Consider the following 19,675-nt stretch of genomic DNA (forward strand, 5'->3'; position numbering starts at 1 on the left):
TGCCCCCCCCTCCCCAACCCTTTGTCGATTTTTTGGGAGATGGATTATTAGCGTGGGTAGGTGTCAGTGAGCAACCTGCTACGTAGGGAATCAAAGGCAAAATCTGTATGGGAAAGGCAAAAACAATAGAGAAATGAACATGTTTATCAAAGAGGGGGAGCAATGGTTTATTATGGTCCCTTTTTGGATGACGGCTTCAAACTGGCCCTTGTGTCAATGTAGACCAGCACCATCAAGTCGAGTGTTCACACAAGTCATATACATTCACATCCAAGAGCAGCCATCAATCATGAAAAAAAGTTGGATTGTACTCTCTTATTCTCTATGCAAAAGAGCTATCCTTTCCCATAAGTACACGTATTCTTCAAAAGGCTACGTATCCTGTCCTGTCTTTCTTCCATTCCTCCTTTTTCTTTCCAGGGGTATGTGTGTGTTGTTGGGTTGGGTGGGGGGCATTATTTGTTTTCATTCCTTCGTGACAAGTTGACCGGCTGAGATGGTGCCAGTCAACCTCCCTTCTTCTTCCATATCAGAAAAGGGAGGTTAAATCTCAACCATGTGCGACGACATGGCTGAGATGATGGTCAGATCGGCTCGGGTAAAGGGGGTATTTTGTTGTTTTATTTTTGGATTGCTCGGGCTAGCAATTTAGCCAAAGATCCAGAGGAGCTCAGTGGGGAAGTACTATCAAGATGAGTTAGTCTTGTGTCACAAGGGTTAGCGTTCGCAAAGAGTATACTCACGTTGGAGGGCTGGTTGAAGCGGATGCCGCGGTTGAAGCCAGAGATGGTGGCAATGTCCTCCTCGGAGAGATCGAAGTCGGTGTTCTGGAGGTTGGAAACCATGGTCTCCTGTCTGCTGGACTTGGGGATGACGGCAAGACCGCGCTGGGTGGCCCAGCGGAGAAGGACCTGGGAAGCAGGGCGGTTGTACTTGGCGGCGATGGCCTTGATGGTGTCGTCCTCCATGAGGGGCTGGAGCTTGACGGCGTGCTGCATGTTGAACTCGAGGAAAGAGGCAGGGCCGAAAGAGCTGTAGGCAGTGACGGTGATGCCCTCACGCTTGGCAAGCTTGAGGAGCTCCTCCTGGGTGAGGTAGGGGTGGTGCTCGATCTGGAGGGTGGCAGGGCGGATCTTGGCGTAGCGGAGGAGGTCGTAGATCAGCTGGGACTGGAAGTTGGAGATACCAATGCTGCGGGCGAGGCCGGCATCGACGAGGCTCTCCATGGCGGTCCAGGTCTCCTGGATGGTGGCCTTGCTGGGGCGAATCTCATCGCCCTCGTAGTGCCAGCCGGGAGGGTAGCGGACGGAGGGGTCGACATACTCAAGGGCGACGGGGAAGTGAATGAGGTAGAGGTCGAAGTAGTCGACGCCCCAGTCGGCGAGCTGCTTCTTGACGATGGGCTGGACGCGCTCACCGTCGTGGAAGGTGTTCCAGAGCTTGGAGACGATGAAGAGGTCCTCACGCTTCACAATACCCTCCGAGATGGCACGGGCAACACCCTTGCCGCACTCAACCTCGTTGCCATAGTCTGATTTATCTCTGTCAGCTTGTGTTCCTAGCACCACGGCAAACAATGGCCCGATCACCGATAAGGCGTCTATCCCCACCCCCCATGCTTGTGCCTTGGTGGGGACAAGGGCAAGCATGGAGGGGGCGGGGTAGCAATAATCTGAACTGTTCCTCGTGCCCCTCACTTTCGAGCAACACCCCTCCATGAGCTCTTGAGAAGTGAGGTACAACCAGAAAGTGCGAATCCGGTATCCGAGGTGTGGTGTTGGCTGTGCAACAGAATGAAGGGGGGAGGTCTCAGCTTACCGCAGGCGCCATCGAAGAGACGGTAACCGGCCTTGATGGCATTGTAAACGACATCAGCGGCGATGGCGTTGTCGACCTTCCAGAGACCGAAGCCCACCTGGGGCATGTCGTAGCCGCTGTTGAGCTTGATGACGGGGGCCATTGTGACGGTGTTTTTTGTCTAACGTGCGGGATGAGCTGTCAGTGCTTCGTCCTCGGAGTCTCGCGGTGATGGTGGGGGTTCACTCACGCGGTGGGATGGAAGAGAGATGGATGGGTATGTGAGGAAAGATCAGCTGGAACGTCATGAGGGCGTCGAGGTGCTCCCATGGGACTACTTATACCGGCTGGCCGTCTCCATACTAAGCTTTCGAGCCGGAGGGGAAGGTGCCCTCCCACCCATTGTGTCCACCCTTGGGCTCTGCGCCGAGTTACGCTTCATCTAGATGATGTGCCGTCGAGCAGGGTCATTCCATCCCGCCCACCTCCTCCCCCTCTCCCGTGTCCCAATTCCAAGACCCGCCCGCATCGTCATACAGCGCGGGAGCACAAGCTAGAACACCAGGGACCCCCTCACTGCGGCCTCTCTGCGGTGCTTGAATGCGACAGTCGCATGACCAAGACCTCGATGATCTCGGCTGGCATGGAAAAAGCGCGTGATTCTACTGGCCAGCAGCTAGATGTTGAGATGCGTGAGGCGGCTACCTTCCCGACCTTGCCTGCTTGATTGGCGTGGGTAATGGGCAGCAGCCCGTCTGCCATTGTCCACTGACACGGAGCTCGAAGCTGTGGACCCGAGTGGTGAGAGCCCATTTGTGCGGTTGAAACGGGCATCTCCTTTTTTGTTGGAGAAGCAGTGGACTCTTCGAGGGGTGTGTGGAGTATCCATTAGCCTCGCACATACATGGCATGGCATCCTGTAGGTAGCCAGTACCGGCTCTGTTTTGTTGGCCCTTTGAGGCTCACTTTGGAGATATCCTCGTGATATTGAAAGGACCCCTTTTCAGAACCAGTGACGCCAAAAAGGGATATCGTGAGGTCTCTTTTGGGGGGCGGCTTACCTGCCATATTGGTCCAGATCTGAAGACGCTCACACCTGGTACCATGATACCATCCGGATGGAACGCAGGCAAATGGCTCCGGGCGGACGTGGCGGAGGGGTTTCTCTGCTTTGCAAGTTTGATGCAGGGCATGTCCCACTAGAGCTGTGGAAACCGAGATGTTCGACTTGACCCGGTAACCCGGTGCATGTTCCTCATTTAGCCTGAAGAAGGCCCCGCCAAAAGCCAACCGGATAATTAGCAGCAAAAAGGCGAGATATCCACCATGAACCTCCTATCTCGCCGCCGGCCTCACTCAACCGCGCAAGGCTGCCGTTGTCTCGGGAACCTTGTTGCACCACACCCTGGAAGTAGGTATGCCGGTGCTGCTGAAGAAGAGAACAGTTTGGCTAAGGTACGGATCTCTGTCATCTGACTGCAAAAGACAGGCAGGTGCCATGTTCTGCCGGGCAATATTTCCGGATGAAGTTGTTAGTCTGCTGGAGCTGTGTTGCAACATCAGTTTTGCCATTGTCAGAAAACCATGCTGAATCATCTGATGAGAGAAAAAGACGGAAGAATAGCGAGGCTGAAGTGGTCGCTGGGCGAGAACCTTGATGGTCCACGTGGTTGTCAGCCTGTCGTGTCCAAATGAGACATCAGCTTCTGCCCTATTGGACCCCAACCAGTACCCATCCAACCACCTGGCTGCCCGTCATCATGCTTCTTTTTGAGCCTCTCAATTCCATCACCACACTCAGGGCACACTTCCTGCTCGTCGTGGGCTCAGAACAACCTACATCTAAGAGGAAGTTTCTCAGCAAATCCAATCTCTGAAAGACACCACAGCAGGCGAGGCTTGTTCTTAGCAGATAGGTCCTCTCGTCATCCAGGCCGCCGGAAGGGGCACCGGGAGAGCCAACCAAACAGCAACCACAATGTCTGTCCAATGGGAACCATGTGGGATGATACCGTTATTGCAACTGTCTTGTCACCCTCCCCACATGCTTCTCCAACTCAAGCTTCTCATATGGGCTCAGCCTTCTTGTTCCCAGATTGACTTCTCTATACTCTTGCGCCTCTCCTTTGAGCTTCCAGAGTTCTCTCATGACGTCTCAGCATACTATCATGACAAGAGAGCAGCTTTTTCTCACCGACTAAGCCAAAGAACAGTCGTTATGTCTACCCCTTCCCCAGGTACATGTCATCCGTACCTCCTATTACCACCACTACATCCGCCAAGAAACACTCCAACGGCCACCAGGCAAGGTACATGCTACCGTCATCCACCGCAGCCTCGCCTCGTCCGCCTTGTCCACAGTTCTGTAACTAAAAACAGCACCTCCAAATGCATTAGCTCCCTTCCCGTGTCCCGCTCACCCTCAGCGTCAGATCCACAGCCCGTGGCTATTCCTACCTGGGCAGTACCACGCGAAGGAGCTATCCTAGAGAAGTAATCTCCTTCTGATTGGAAGGGAATCCTCATCCAACTTGGAGTTTGTTTTGACCTTGTTTGTGGATCACGTGTTTCTCTGTTCCGACCTCAAGCATAACACCCATATATCCACACATCTACAAGACGCAATTGTATACATACTTGCACGAGATATCTGTCAGGAGATAGTATACTGCGACCAGGTGTATCATGTAAAAAAATCTCCTCCACTTCACTCCTCACAAGTAGTTCAAACTTCATCATGAACACGACCAACACCACTCAAGAGAACCCCCCAAAAGTCCGGCCCATAGTCTTGATATCACGCCATGTAAAACATGTCGCCAGTAATCCAAACCGCACTCGAATTCTACAAATAATAGAAATAAAACTAATATCGAGACAACTCCAAATGTCATTCTTCCCCTCAATCCTTCACCACCCTTGGCTACCTACATTTGAGCCCCCTTAAATCAGTTTGGACCCCATAACCTCCCCACCCAAAAAGCACTACATTCATGTTCCTCCAAATAAGCTATACCTGGAAATACTTACAAAAAGCAGACGTAATACCACACAAAATATTCCGCCACAGTCCACATCAAGCGAGCCACCCATGAATCACAAAATCCTTGCCATTAATGTATAGGCAAGAATAGGTCGGGTAATTACCACTCAATTTACGCAAGTAGACCGAAAAAGGTTTATTTGATCGTGCTGGTCAAGATGATATGCTGGTGATAAGTAGTTTCACATGGCCCCTTGCCTCTGTCAAGAGCTGTTGTTGTCACTACAACATCCCCTACCTAGGTAGGTACGTAGGTATTCATGTAACTCTCTGCATGCAAACAACAACAACCCCAAAAAAGCCAAATCAACTCTGGGTTCAAAAACCTGTGTGTAAATAAATATCTGCAAACAAGTAGACTACTTTTTTTATCTACAACCCAGCCATTCGCTGAAACCCCATAAGAGAAAAACCAAATAATTCGAATAAAAAAACCCACGTATTCCAACAAGAACAACAAGGAGCTTGGAGCCCAGAAGCAAAAAAAAAAAAAACAACCAGCTACCTATCGTCCTCCCCCCTTTCTTATAAAATGTCTTGCCAAAGAATAATGATACCAAGCACGACTCTTCGCTACTTTTATAAACCGTCCCCCTTCTTTTTGCCCAGCTAACCAACCTCTTTTGAAACACAGAATATTGGTATACACCCTCCCCCCACACCCATGAAAACAATCATTAACAATTAACTATTGTCCCATGCTTTTCGATCCCACACTACTCATCACAACACCCTCCCCTCCAACAACACCCCCTGCTGTTGCCGTCCCCATGTCCGTCCTCGAAGTCGCCTCTCTAAGACAACCCCAAAAACTTCCCGCTCTTCTTCTTCCCCAACCCAAACGTAAACCTCTCCATCAAAGCCGGTTTGTGACCGTCCCTGTCCTTCGTTGGACTCCCCACAAACAACTCGGGCGGCGCCGTGTCCGACCGTGAGGGCCCAACCCCAGGAGAAGAAGAGGAAGAATGCCCGTTTTGTCCCGCAGTCCCATTGCTCCTAACACCATTCAGATGAGGCAAAGCCGGTACAGGAGGCAGCACAGCATCATGGCCACCATTACTCGACGACTCCCCAGCAGCAGTACTAGCCCTGCTCTCCGTCTTGTCGCTCCTGTCACTCCTATCCGCTTTATCGGCATTGTTCTTGTCCTTCTCCTTGTCCTTGTCCCCACTCTTGAGAAACGCAAGACTCTTCCGTGTCATCGTCTTGCTGTTCCGACCTGCCCGGTTAAAGAACCCCGCTGGGGTGAACTTGTTGTTGCTGTCTTTCTCAACAGAGGCGCTGTCCACAGCAGCAAATGAGTCAGACCCGGTTGTTGTGGCGTCCTTCTTCCGGCGCTTTTCTTCCTCGTCTTCTGTTGTAGAATCGCGGGATTTGTCGAGCAGTCTCTCCTTGGCGGCGAGTTTAGCTGCCTCCTTTTCGGCTGCTTTTTCAGCTGCTTTCCGGGCCTTCTCAGCCTTTTCTTGCATCTTTTGCTCCTTTTTGATTTCCTCCTTTGACTTGGCCGGTACGGTTGCTGCCTCGTCGGCTTTGGTCATGACTGCTGATCCCGGTGGTGGGGCGGCGACTAAGGGGTGGCCATAGCCTTCTGGTCCGGCTGGTTGTTTTACTGGCGAGGCCAGTACAGACACTGGGCTTATACTGTCGAGCGGTGCCGACTTTGTCTGCTCCAACGTGGCCAGCGTCTCGTTTTCCTCCAGAGTTGGTAACGGTTGGGTGCTCAGTCTCGTCAGTGGTGGCGGGTGTGTGCCGTTGGTCTGTTCGGCCGTCATTGTGGTTGCTGCGAGATCTGCCGTTTCACTTGCTTCCCGCACTTGATCCAACCCTTCGGCATCCATCTCTTCCCGTACCTTCTCCCACGTGGTCTCTTGGTAAAACAATACATAGGCACATGCCATTCCTGGTTTGTCGCCGAAAAAGTTCTTGACAAAGTGCTTGTCCACCGGTTCAACCATTTCGTCATCAAACAGAAGCCAACCCCGATCCTTGGTTTTGATAACCGACACATAGTGACCGTGATAAGCATTACCGCCGATGTGGATAACAACCGCGTATAACTCATACAGCCGATCCTGGTCTTCGGCGTCGTCTGTAGTGTTGAACATACGGATATGATAAGGGTATACTATCCGGTGGAAGAGCTTCTGTAACCGGCTGTAGTCCTCTGTATACTTGAATCTTTTCAGATGCAATGCCAGCACCTTTGGTAACTTCTTGACCTTCATCCGCTTCTCAGCCTCTTGCAAGCCACCACAATGGTCACAGTGGAACTTGTTACGTTCACACAGCATTTCCTCAGCGGAGAACTTCTGTAGGCATGACGTTACTGATGAGTGTTCCTCGAGATCAATCGATAGATCCAGGAATGTCTCGTCTCGTTGCGAGGCTGCCTCGCAGGTTAAGCATCTGGTCTCGGATGTCAAAACGCCTTCAAATATGTCGTGCACCCACCCGGCCGCTGGAGTTCTTGAATCGATTGCGTTGCTGTTGTGTACTGATGCGGTGTCTGGTGAGGATAGTGGGCCGTCTTTGCCGCTCCCTTCTGCTTGCTCCACCAGCATGCGCTTAGCGTTTGCCTCGACGTTGGCGATAACATCATTCAGGATTAGGCCATAAAATTCGTGGGCGTCCTGGTGCATAGAGTTTCGGAACATCTCATTGTCCCGCTTGAAAATTTCCAGAAACCGCTGGGGGCTTAAAACACCGGTACGGGACTGGCTCTCGATAAGGGCCGTGAATATATCCTTGAGGCCGGTGAATGTGCATTCCTGCATGCCGTATGTATCCGGGTTCTCCTGCGCAAGCTCCAGCACTGGACCCTTGATCATGGCCTGCTTCTTCTTATACTCGGGCGCATCCGGCCTGTCCTCGGGACGCACAGGTGTGACGCCACCGGGCGCAAGCTGCCCGCCTCCCAACACCTGGCGCTGTTTTGCTTGCGCCGAGAGTGCTTTACCCTTTGGGTCTTTTGGATTAGGCTGTACCGGTTCTCGTATTGTCACGTTAACCTTCTTGGATGCGCCGTTGAGGCCGTTGTTTGGGGGGAGTGAAGGATAGTTGAGGACATTTTCTCGAAAAGGCTCGGAATAGTAGAGTGCCTGTAGTATTGAGTTGCAGTAGCTGTTGAACTGGAGGGTTAGTCGTTGTCTGCAGAATCCCGTCTCCCAACCTGGGCATACCATGTGTTTCCAAACTACAACAAGTCACAGTTGTTAGCTTCACGACATGGATTTTTAACTCGTATGAAGCAGGCCTCACATTTTCCAACCCAAAGAACTTGTCACTTCCATCTGGCCTAATTGCTCCGGCATTCTGGAGAAGCCTTTCCACCGGGGTCAAGTCCAGCGCGGGATCATCCTTTTCTTTGCCCTTTCCCTTTGACGATGTGGTGCTGTCAGACTTGGAGTTTGCCTAGGGCCAGTGTTAGTAACCTAGGTAGAAGACCACCGACATTGAGCATCGGGTTTCACGCAGCAGCGAGCCTAAACAAACACCCGCGCTCGGAACATTTAATCGCAGGTGTACATACAGTGCCGGCACCCTTAAGTTTCTGGAAGAACCCCGCCATTGTGAGCGCCGAAAAATGCTAACCCGGCGGCGCGTCACTTGTCAGGCGGGGAGGGTCGGTCGTTATTCGACCGCCGCAGAGCCGTCGTCGTGAGGACGGGGCTGGTAGTAGGATCAACCGAATGTGTGTTGACGAGTCTGATATATGTAGGAGCTATGGAACGGACTAGAGCAAAGCTCGACGGGAACGCTCGGAAGACGGATGGCGTATGCGCGTAGGGGTTGCGCAATGGCTTTGGAGTCGCAAGATCGGGTCAATGCCGCAGCGCGTTCTTGCTCGTGTGATCCGAATATGTGTATGCGGTATGCGGTATTCGATATGTTCCTCTTTGATCTCTCGCGTCTGGGTAGATTAAGGGTGGATACGGATACTCGGAAGAAAGATGCGCAGGATCAAGATGCTTGATGCAATCAACAAGGTAAGCTAGCTCTCGGCGCTGCGACCCTTGGACGGTGGCTTATCGATAATGACAATTGGGGCCAAAGAAGGGCTGAACTTTTGAAACATCCGTCGGACGGAGGTCTGGACAGCTAGGGTGTGGACAGAAGCCAGGAGCTACGGCAGAGGAGATGTCGAGAGAGGGAGCAGTGGACGTTGAGGCGCCTTGGGACATGCAGCTCAACCTGGATGGACAGGTTCCTGTATGTACTTTCCACCCTTACACTACAGTGGGATTATTGCCAAGTACCCGACTGCAACCCAGAGGATCCGGTTCGATTCCAGAAGTAGTTGAGTGCTCGGCAGGGGTGGGGCCACAATGGAGCCCCTCCACAAACAGAGGTTCAAAGGTCCGCCGGGACTCCCCTCACTCACACCACTCCACAGCCTACATTTTCCACCTCTCAACGCTGCCGTCTTCGTCACGCTTTCACTTTCTGCCCAGGAATTGTTGGGTCATCAACCACCCAGCTCTAGTAGGTGATGAGAGCGGCACTCCGCGGCAGATGGTGATCAACAACACAGTCGGCAGAATTACAAAGAACGCCATAGCAATGCACCGTATGCACCTCGGGTAGTCTGTTGAGTGGTAACCGAGCTCAGCATCTTCCTGTTTCCGTCGTCTTGTCGAGTCTTCCGAGTCCCGGCAGCTCTGGGGTTCGTCAACGGTTTTTATGTAAAGTCTTGACGTCCGCCAATTCTAGCTGCCAACTCGAATGGAGCCTGCAAGCAGCTGGACTGCCGTTCTTCCTAGTGCCCGCCCTAGCGGATAAAGTGAGGTTTGCCACGATCCACTAAGGTACTGCCATGCTGAATATCCTCAAAATAGACTTCTCCTTCACACTTCTCACCTCACACACTTACAAGACTGTTTACACTACAACAAGCTTTGTGGCGGCCATCGGTCGTAAGCCGAGTAATCTGTGCAACAGCTAGGCCATCAAAGCTTAGCTACCGGCGCATGACCACAATCAAGCGAACAAGAGACCCTCGACAAGATGCGCCCCTTCCTAGTGTCCTGAACCGACCTGCCGCCCTGCTTCTTTCAGACGTTACATGCCCGACAGTGTGGTTGCAATATAGGTTGGCCACAGGCAAGTCGAAGCGCCAGAAGCTTCCCAGACCGGCTCCAGTGGGACGGAATCGAGTCCCTTGCTTGGTTACTATTCGTCCATAATATTCGGTGGGTTTTAAGGTCATGGATGCCACGCTGACCATCGCGTACAGAAAACGGGAGTGACGGTCAGTCCCCAGGAGAACGGGAGTGTGGGGTAGAATTTAAGAAATTGTGGCCTTCCAGACAGTTCGCTTGCGCCGCGTTGAGTTTACCCGTCCTTCTTCCTCAACGGCACGGGAGACGGAATCTCTCGCCCGGGGAACTCATTTCTCTTTATTTCCCTTGGCAATGGATTACCTTGACGATATCGGACCAGCTCTCGATTTGCCTGCTCATGGCGAGTCCAGAATATCTTTGACAATCGTTACTCTTCGACTGATGACGATTTGGCCCCCCCGCGCCCCTCTTGGACCCTTGGCCCTTAGATTCGCAATGTAGGCCCGTCTTTGCGGAAGGGTCAACCAACGATTCCTCCCGCGTGGCCGCTTCTTCCTTGGCCCATCCCCTGATCTGTCTGAACCAGTGGGACATGCAGCTCGCATTAGCCCTACACACACTCTTTTTCCTCGTATGTCAACCTGTTGATCCTCACTGGTTGGAATCCCGTAGCTGAATTCGGCAGGCATATGGAGCCGACATAGGCCTCAGGCCACCGTCCTCACCACCTCCGCCCAGGAACACAAAACGGCCCCCCAAAAAGCTGCCGTATGACGAAACACTCACCCAACCCGCAGAGCTTGTTTTCTTTCTATTTATTGCGCGGGCTCTTACACTACCTTTGATGTTTGAAAAAGTACCGGGTAAATACCTCCATCCATCAAACACCCCCCTTCTCCCTTTGGTTCCACAACATATAGATCATTTTGCACACGTACACATCCTTTCTTGGTTTGTCTCACAGAAAGACTGATGACCGAGGAAGTCGCCGGGGTGTAGAGCAAAAATAATAAGGGTATGACCACCTGCAGAACAAACGCGAGCGGGCGCACAAATCCCGATGATGATGCATGGTTACGTCAAGGGGATGACGGCCTGTCACGTTTGATTGTAGAAGGACACCTCGTGATAGGTTTGTAGGTATCCGGGGGTTTGGTTCGGAAAGAAGAGGGCGTTAGTATTTGGGGAGTTGGTTGAATGTTGCAGAATGGGGTTGAATTACGAGAAAGGAAGAAGGTCTCTCAGACAGAGGGCCGGTGACAGCCGTGGCTCGCTTATGACTTCAGGTAGGCCTGATAGCTATCTGAAAAGTGAAAGTAGTTGCCTCAGCATGGTCCAGAGCTCAGAATGATACAGCAGTGGCAGGCTGGAGTTGAACTGCCTACCGGGCATCTGGGTTCAGCCGCATAGCCTAGTCATAGGTAATTCAAGCGCATAGCTGTGTAGACATTCAACCCAGATTCAAGTATGCTTGCTGTAAATCACGCGTCCCACAAGAGACCACCACTTATCGTGACACTGAACCAATCCGTTGACAACAGCTTACAAGGAAACAAATTCAAAATAAATATCTATCCCCTTCAAGACCTCAAATATCCAATTCGCATTCAACATTACTACAAAGTGTTACACGAAAAATCCTTGCTAAACCACAATCCCCGACCCCTCCGTCCCGGTCCTCTGCTCCTCCGTCTCCGTCTCATCCCCCTCATCGTCACTCATAACCCTGCTCTGTGCCTCCTGGTACTCATCCTGCGTCTCCTCCGCCTCCGTCTGCCGATCCTGTTCCTCCTCCTTCTGCTGCTCCTCACCGACGACATAAGCAGGCGCGCCCAGCTCCTCCTCCTGACCACCAACCCAGACCTTGTTGAGCTCCGTCTCAATCTCCTCCCGTCTCTTCTTCCACTTTTCCACCTGAGCCAACCTCTCCCTCAGATCGTGAAGCTCCTTCTCGACAGCCATCTTCTCGCGTTCGGTGCCGATGCGCTGGACCTCCCACTCGTCTCCGCGCTCGCCGAGGCCGAGGACAAGGTTGTAGGTGTGGTATTTCTTAAGCGAAGCGCGGGTGGAGATGGTAATGAGGGCTGGAAAAGGACAAATGTTAGTTGTAGGTAGGGAAAACGGGGGAGAGAAAAAAAAAACTTACTGATACCCTTCTCCTTGCAAGTCTCATACAACAACCCCTCCACATCACTGCTCACCGCGCTCGTCCCCTCATCGATAAACGCATACTGCGGCTCGTGATAGAGCAACCTCGCAATCGCCAACCTCTGCTTCTCACCACCGCTCAACACATCCTTCCACTCCTTCCTCGTGTCCCACCCCCCCTCTCGATCAGGCAAATACCCCAGCTTCGCCTGCTCAAGCGCCCTCTTGAGATCATACTCATTCTTCCTCTTCTCCCTCATGTCCGCCTCCCCGTCAGGATAAATAACCTGATCTCTCAGCGTCCCGATGCTCAGATACGGCCTCTGAGGCAAAAACATGATCCCATCCTCCCCGTTGTTCTTCGGCCTAGACACCAACCCCCGATAAACCGGCCACAACCCCGCAATCACCCTCGCAATAGCCGACTTTCCAATCCCGTTCGGCCCCGAAATCAGCAGGTGATCCCCCCGCCTCACAATCAAGCTCAAGCTCTCGAGCAACTCCTCACCGCCCTGAGGCCACAACCCGGGAGCCACAATCGGCACATTCTCCAACCTCACCCCATCAAACCCCTTTTGGATGGTCCCCTGCACATCGCTCAGCGAGTACAGCTCGTTCTCCCTCCCGCGGACATAATACGCATTCGCGTGCGCCCTGTGCAGAGTAGAAATAAGCGTGTACACCCGACTGGTATACCCAGCCAGCTCGCTCAGATCCTTGATGCTGTACATCATCCTCCCGCCTGCATCAGCCAGACTCAACATCAACCTCTTATTCGTAATAAAATCCTTCATCCTCTCCCTTTCCCTCCCTCCTTTAACCGCAGTCGCACCGGCAACCTCTGTCGCCCCCCCAAGCCCACCCCAAGCAGGCAGGAAAACAGGCAGTGACGACAAAAGGTAGCCATACGCACTCCAGCTGTACTTGAGAATGAAATCCTCCAAGATGTTGTACCTAATCTTGAGCATGTAAATCCCCTCCATCCAATTCTTCAGACTCTTGAACTCTTTGTTCAAGAACGTCTTCTCCATCTCGGCACCGCCATAAAACGCCACCTCCTCCGCATTGGCGATCAACCTCGCGTGCAGGCTCCTAAAGTCACCCTCTTTCCTGCCCTCGACAGCCTTGAGCTTGCCAAAGGGGGGAGACAACTTCCTGAGGATGGAGGCGGTAAGAAAGTAATTGCTCAACAAACCCGTCAACGCCAACGGGCCGAGCGAGCGGTAGAGTTGGTAGTTGAACACGCAGATGTCAACAAACGGTTTTCCAAGGGAAGAGTACAAGTTTGCGGCAGCGGCGCAGAACTGTGTGAGATCCTGGGTGATGAACTGATCTGCTCCCTGGCCGACACCTCCGTCGAGGTTGTGGAGCTTGTAGTAGTTTAGATTGTCGTTGAGGTACAGGTCGTGAATGTAACGGGTGAGACGGGTGCGGAAGGCGATCGAGACCTTGGATTCGAGATATTTGATCATGGCGTTGGTGTAAGAGGCAAAGCCACCGAGACCGCACCACTTGGCTAGACCGAGGAGGAAGGCTTTCCCGTTTCCTGCCACGAGATCACGGACGATTTCACCGTCTAGGCGGGCGACTACCAGGGAGAGATAGGTGCGCAACATGAGGAAAGCGCCGTGGCTGACGAGGAGACCTGCTTCTTTGCTTGTCCAGCGGGGGATCATGATGCTCATGAGACTGAGAAACTGGTGGAGGAAGGCGAGGTTGAGACCCGGTTTGGTTTGTGCTGCCGGGACGTGGCCATCTCCCAACCCAGATACCCTAGGTGGGTTAAGGAACAGTCTGCGATGGGCCTCAAAGGTGAGCGGCTTGGTACTCGAGATGACAACCTTGGAGGTGCCATCCTTGTAAGGAACATAAATGGTGCGAGAACCGTCCTTGTTGTGTAGCCAAGAGTTAGTTCGCACAAGTTTCCTCCCTGTCTCGCGCTCCTCACGCTTGCGTTTCCACTTCCGACGGGTGCCCTCGCCAGCGAGGATGATGGAGGTGGCGAGAGCGAGGGTGCATAGCAGGCGCGTGGTTTTGGACGTGCTGCGCAGCTTTGTGCGGATGAGTTCGCCGTACTTTTCGACAAAGGTGGCAATGGCCTCCTCGGCGGCCGAGTGCCGGAGGGTTGACTGGACTGCCATGACCGTCGTCGTCGTCGTCTGTTGCACGCGACGAGATCCGAAAAAGGGAGGGGGGCGTGTAGTTTTGTTATTCCTCCCGAGCCTCCGGGCTCAAGCGCTCTATTCCATTCGGACTCTTATATACCGTGTCGTTGTTTATTTGTGGTGTGGTGTAGCTAAGATAGTGGTTGGTAAGGAGGCGGAAACCGAGAGCCGTAGGTAGAGTTTTGGGGATAAAACGGCGGGTGGACGTGGCTTTGGTTTAAACTGTAAAAGAGACACTTGTGTTTGTTGTCGGGCGGTCGAGGTGCGTCGGTCCCGGAGTAAACATCGGGTTAGCAAGCGTTGTGTTGAAGAGGATCGCTTAGAATTGGATGTCGTGTCTCTCTTGTTCTTTCGGTTATGGCTTGTTGGACGCATAAAGAATGGCATGTGAATATCCCGAGGTGTCGCTGCTCCAGCCACAGCATGCTGCGTGCTCAACGTCATCGCCCCCAGGAAGCAAGCCACTGTTCCTGGTCAGGTGCGCCCCCCAGGCGTGCTGCTTGGGGATCTAAGACCCGGGGACCTGCCCAATCCAGTGGGTTTTCCCCGCAATCCTCACTGAAAAGGGCGGGGCGTTTACCCACATTTCGCACCGTGCATCAAGATCTTGTTCCGGGCTTTCGAAGAGTCTTCGATGTCTGGAGAGGCCTGTTCCAGGTTGTGGCAAGCACCGCTTCGGTCAACCGATATATCAATCGCACAGCAACACAAATATCAGGTTTTTTATTTGAATAATTACTTCCAACTCCCCCATCTGTGTCGAGGCAGGCTCGAGTTTTCTGTGGGCTCAAGGTGGGAATGTACTGCATATGTGGAGAAAGTACTGAAGTCCCCCCGAGCTGTTCAAAGGCTGACAGATCGATCTGAAACGGTAGGTTTTTTTACTTTTTACATTTTCACATGGACTTGTCTGCTCTTCCTTGCCTGGGACTTGTGTCTATTTTTGCTCAAGGCTCTCGGGAGGCGCACAGCAAGTCTCGGGCACCCGTACGGGATGGCACGCCAGCTTCCATCCGGTTCGCCAATCCATTGCAGACCGGAAAGATGTGGTGCGGGGCAGCCAGGCCCGTGAGGCGGCCCTTCAAGATCCGGGTCCGAACTTTCTCTGTGACGACCCGGCAGTCAGGGACCAGACATCCATGACTGTCACTTCAGAAACAAGAGGCTCTCTGGGAAACCCCAGTGTCTCAATCTCAACAGCGACAAAGCAGAGGTGGTGACTGGCTGCGTGGTTGTTCTTCTGGTGCTGACCCGTCACCGTCCCGGGCGGTAACATGGCCAATCACATCGGGCTTGGCCATGGCATCCTCCAACAGCCCAATGTTCTCCAGCATCCCCTGCCGAGGACCGGTCTCGAGCGGGTGCAGCTCCTTTTCCAGCAGTCCCCGGCCCAAGCAATGCGGACCGCTCGCACGCCATGACGGGCAAGACGGAGCAGTCGATGTCTTGCGGGGGTTTGCCTGCAGACTCCAGTTCGAGTGTGGAGAGAATGCATGTCTCCTGAGGTTCTGACACTGGAACAATTGGGCAATTGGGCGACTGGGCTCTCATGCAGTCACGGAGGGCTGCGACAAATGGCAACGCATGCCCCCAATCAAGCTCAGCCCTGGCAATAAAACGACGCGCTCTGCCAGGTGGCTGCGTATTCGCCTCATCTTTTGATGGTTTTCAGAGAGAATGGTGTTGGATTACAGTCTCCAGTCTCGAAAGGCTTGGAGTGGAAAGGGGCAGAGGAGGGTCCATGATGCCGTGGAACCCTTGACCTATAAAATTGACCATAGCGATGCTGTTGAATGCCGGCGGTCTGCAGCTTGGGCTGCCAGTTGCATTGCCTTGCCATTGCTTGAGAAGCCAAGCGCATGTGTTGCTTCTTTTCCAATTCCTTTTCTTTGGTTCGCACATAGGTCTCCAAGAGCTGCAGTTCTGCACACGACACAACACAACAGCGGGAATCTCACAGCAAACACCAGACAGACAACCTTTCCATCTCAACACCCACTTTGCCCAGGGCCGGCCAGAAGTTGAACTTCTGTGGGCGGCGGGTCTGGGACGGATTTAAACTAAGCAGAAGTATTGATTGGGTAAAAGTACTTGGCTGCTGCTGGGCCGCGATGGGACGTGTTAGTAGAATGAATGCCCAGACGCCTTGAAACCAGCCAAATGGCAGCTGTTGGCTCTACGCGCCGCGGCAGGTACTATCGCCTGGTAATAGCACGCTATGTGCACCACGTAGCCGCAAAGTTACTGGGCTGGCTGGGTAATTTTCCCTGGGGGCAATCCGCTAATCCTGTCTTGTCCTCCTTGCTCCCCCATCGTTCTCTGCTGCTGCGCTGCACTCAAGCCATCCCAGAACCAGACCCATCACCTTTAAACTCCATCATCTCGCTTGTCCACCACCACCACGTCCCTCCTCAGCCGCTGATACGCCCATCCTCTTTTTTCCCCTTCCACCATCCCCAAGGCCATTGTCTGGTCTCCGGCGTGCGATTCTTCCATCTGCGGGCTCCCTTTTGGTCCGACAGCTTCCCTCCTCACCTTCGTCCCTTTTGCCTCGAAACTGCCAGTTCCTTTCGCTCGACAAGAAACACGCCCAGTCGTGTGCTCGGTCCCTTTCCCGATCGGCCTTGTCTGCGCGCCAATTTCCCGTCTGCACCGACCGTCACATCACGGTTCGCATCGTCCTTCTCGCGACTTTCTTTCTTAATAGCCGTATTCTTCACCGCAGAGCTTCGCGTGCTCCATTCGCACCAACCAGCAGCAACGGCTTCTTCGACAGTTATTAGGCAAAGGTGGTTCGGGACGAGCGAAGTGGCCTCGAAGGGCCATACTCCATTGAGATAGGGGTTGGGTCGTGTCGAGCGTTCCTTGGATCCGATCTTTGAATCTTAAAGGTGGGTGGGTGATTACATGCGACCGCGTTTGGGGATCTTTTTGGCTTTGGGTGGCTGTGCGGTGATGGGGAGCTTTGGTGCTCGGCGGTCAATTCGACTAGGTTGTTGACCTGCCTTGTCCCATTGCAGCGCCCAACAACACGCCAAACACGCCATCGCGCCCCGGAGCTCAGACCCGACACTGCACGGTCTCGAGTTGGCTGCAGTGAATTGAAGGGCCAGTGCTAACTACTGCAATGGATAGGTTCTAACTCGTCTTCATATATCTTACACACAAAAATGGCTTGGGGCACTGAAGAGAGGGTGCCAGCGGCCCCTGGGAGTTCCAAGGAGAAGGACACGCTATCAGCCGAGGATGGAAAGAAGGGTCGGGGTCTTTTGCCCGTGCCATCACGGTCATCGTCTCAAAGAGCTTCACCGACGGCTACTGGCCTGAGCGGCGCAACTGCGAGCGACCCCAGAGATAGCATCGGCGGACATTCCAAGGAATCCAAAGGCAGTATGTTGGGCCAAAACCGCAATGGAAGCGCATCTAGTAACCGTTTAGGCATGGTAACAGGACCGACAGCCACTCCGGGACAGTCTGAGCCAAACTCTCCGGCAGCTCCCTCTCATAAAAAGAAGAAGGGCGGATTCTTGGCCATCTTTGGATGCTGTGGTGTTCCCGACAACGCCAATGGGCTGGAGGCTGAGGCCCCCCATCGTCTCGACAAGATCCCCGCTCGACCTGCCACAGCCAGCCGGCGAACAGCCACGCCATCGGGAGAGCAACCATCTGGGAGCAAGACGCAGCTGTCTGAGAAGGAGCCAGGTCAGCAAGCACAACAGTCGGCTGCGCAGCCCCAGAAGAACGGGAAGCGGATCTCTGGTGCTAGCACTCAGGATCAATCTACAGTGGGTGATCGCGATGGCGAGTCGAAGCAGACGACGCTTGTCGGCGCAGGATCCGGCAACCCATCCATCTCGGTGGACCCCCCACACAGCGTTACGAGCGCCGACGAGACGATTCACGAGAATGCTTCTGAAAAGGATGCAGAAGGTGATGTTTCTATGCCCGACGCTGACAACTCAAGGCAACAGAACGCCCAGGGATCCGTAAACAACGCGGACGAGCAGCTTCCCAAGGTTCCTCCACCGCCCCCAGGGCCTGTGCCGGCAGTGCCGAATGCGCCAACATCCACGTCAGTGGAAAACCCAGCTGTGTTTGCCTCTGAGCAGCAGCAGGAGAGATGGCTTCTGCCTCCCCAAAGGCCAGAGCACAAGGGCAGAAAATGCCTTGTTCTTGATCTGGATGAGACGCTTGTCCACAGCTCGTTTAAGGTAAGACCTTGTGTCCCATGAACTACTGGTGGCAATATCCTAATGATCACCAGATCCTCAACCAAGCCGACTTCACGATACCTGTCGAGATCGAGGGCAACTTCCATAACGTCTACGTAATCAAGCGACCGGGAGTCGACCAGTTCATGAAGAGGGTTGGCGAGCTCTACGAGGTTGTTGTCTTTACAGCCTCCGTGTCTAAGGTATGGATGGAGTTCCAGGTCACCGTTGAACGCTCGCATCTGACAAGAAAATAGTATGGCGACCCGCTACTCGACCAGCTGGACATCCACAACGTCGTCCACCATCGCCTCTTCCGCGAGAGTTGCTACAATCACCAGGGCAACTACGTCAAGGACTTGTCGCAAGTTGGCCGTGACCTCAAGGACACCATCATCATTGACAACTCGCCGACTTCGTACATCTTTCACCCTCAACACGCCGTCCCGATTAGCAGTTGGTTCTCGGATGCCCACGATAACGAATTGCTGGATTTAATTCCAGTCCTCGAAGACCTTGCCACTCCCAACGTACGAGATGTCAGCCTGGTCCTCGATGTCACTCTTTAAGACGAATTTTCCTTTTCATAGCCGATACCCTTTCATTCTACTACACGTTATTCCTCGGGCCAGCAAAAAAAAATGGCGTCGATACGCCGGTACTGTCTAATCTTCACAACAATTCAACGTGACGGGTTCACTGAGAAACCCGTCACGACCTTTCAGGGGCCTTGTTTAGACCGGCGAGGCAGAAACCGAACTTGGGGCAGAGAACCGAACCCTACTTGAAGCGTTTTACTTCGTTTTCTTGAGCTACACTTCTGGTCACAGGAGGAGGAGGCGGAAGTGGGTAGTCAAGTAGATGGTCTGGCTCTGTCTCCAAGTTTGCTATACAAAAATCGGGAACGCTTCTTTCTTGGGGTGGTGGAGTTTGTTGGTTATAAGTCCGGGTGACGGTTTTGACCCAGTGTTCTCTTTTCTCGCGTTTTTTTCTCTTTGTCTTTTTCGTTTTTTTCTCTCTCGCGGAGCGGGGTGGAGAGGGGAATCTGTTGCCGTTGTTGGGTTTAGCAGGCCAAGCTGGGAAATCAAAGGGAAGAGGGGGGAAGAGAAGAGACCAGCATTGTCAAATATCAAGCCTTTTTTTTGTTGTTTTTTCTTTCTTTTTTCTTTCTCGCTTTTGGTTTCTTTCTTATGTCAATTTTTCTAAAGAACACCACCACCACACACCAACCACACCAATCAATTGACTATA

At 53.1% G+C, this 19,675-nt stretch overlaps 4 protein-coding genes across 4 annotated transcripts; 1 reads left to right on the top strand and 3 right to left on the bottom strand.

The window, feature by feature from the left end:
* Nucleotides 1-648: 648 nt before the first annotated feature.
* PODANS_1_3840 (uncharacterized protein) lies at nucleotides 649-1,960 on the bottom strand (the record flags this gene model as incomplete). The annotated part of the gene is made up of 3 exons (XM_001912551.1): nucleotides 649-684; nucleotides 744-1,531; nucleotides 1,819-1,960. The coding sequence occupies 3 exons, from the start codon at nucleotides 1,958-1,960 to the stop codon at nucleotides 649-651; spliced, it is 966 nt and encodes a 321-aa protein (XP_001912586.1).
* Nucleotides 1,961-5,634: 3,674 nt separating this feature from the next.
* Nucleotides 5,635-8,408, bottom strand: PODANS_1_3850 (uncharacterized protein; the record flags this gene model as incomplete). The annotated part of the gene is made up of 3 exons (XM_001912552.1): nucleotides 5,635-8,033; nucleotides 8,125-8,209; nucleotides 8,370-8,408. The coding sequence occupies 3 exons, from the start codon at nucleotides 8,406-8,408 to the stop codon at nucleotides 5,635-5,637; spliced, it is 2,523 nt and encodes an 840-aa protein (XP_001912587.1).
* Nucleotides 8,409-11,544: 3,136 nt separating this feature from the next.
* On the bottom strand, nucleotides 11,545-14,189 carry PODANS_1_3860 (uncharacterized protein; the record flags this gene model as incomplete). Its single annotated transcript, XM_001912553.1, has 2 exons — nucleotides 11,545-11,984; nucleotides 12,047-14,189. 2 exons carry the CDS (start codon nucleotides 14,187-14,189, stop codon nucleotides 11,545-11,547), a joined length of 2,583 nt encoding a protein of 860 aa, XP_001912588.1.
* Nucleotides 14,190-17,383: 3,194 nt separating this feature from the next.
* Nucleotides 17,384-18,993, top strand: PODANS_1_3870 (uncharacterized protein; the record flags this gene model as incomplete). Its single annotated transcript, XM_001912554.1, has 4 exons — nucleotides 17,384-17,603; nucleotides 17,664-18,424; nucleotides 18,478-18,627; nucleotides 18,682-18,993. 4 exons carry the CDS (start codon nucleotides 17,384-17,386, stop codon nucleotides 18,991-18,993), a joined length of 1,443 nt encoding a protein of 480 aa, XP_001912589.1.
* Nucleotides 18,994-19,675: the final 682 nt, after the last annotated feature.

The sequence above is a fragment of the Podospora anserina genome, chromosome 1 (genome assembly GCF_000226545.1).
Source record: "Podospora anserina S mat+ genomic DNA chromosome 1, supercontig 1".
In the NCBI taxonomy this organism is placed as follows: domain Eukaryota; kingdom Fungi; phylum Ascomycota; class Sordariomycetes; order Sordariales; family Podosporaceae; genus Podospora; species Podospora anserina.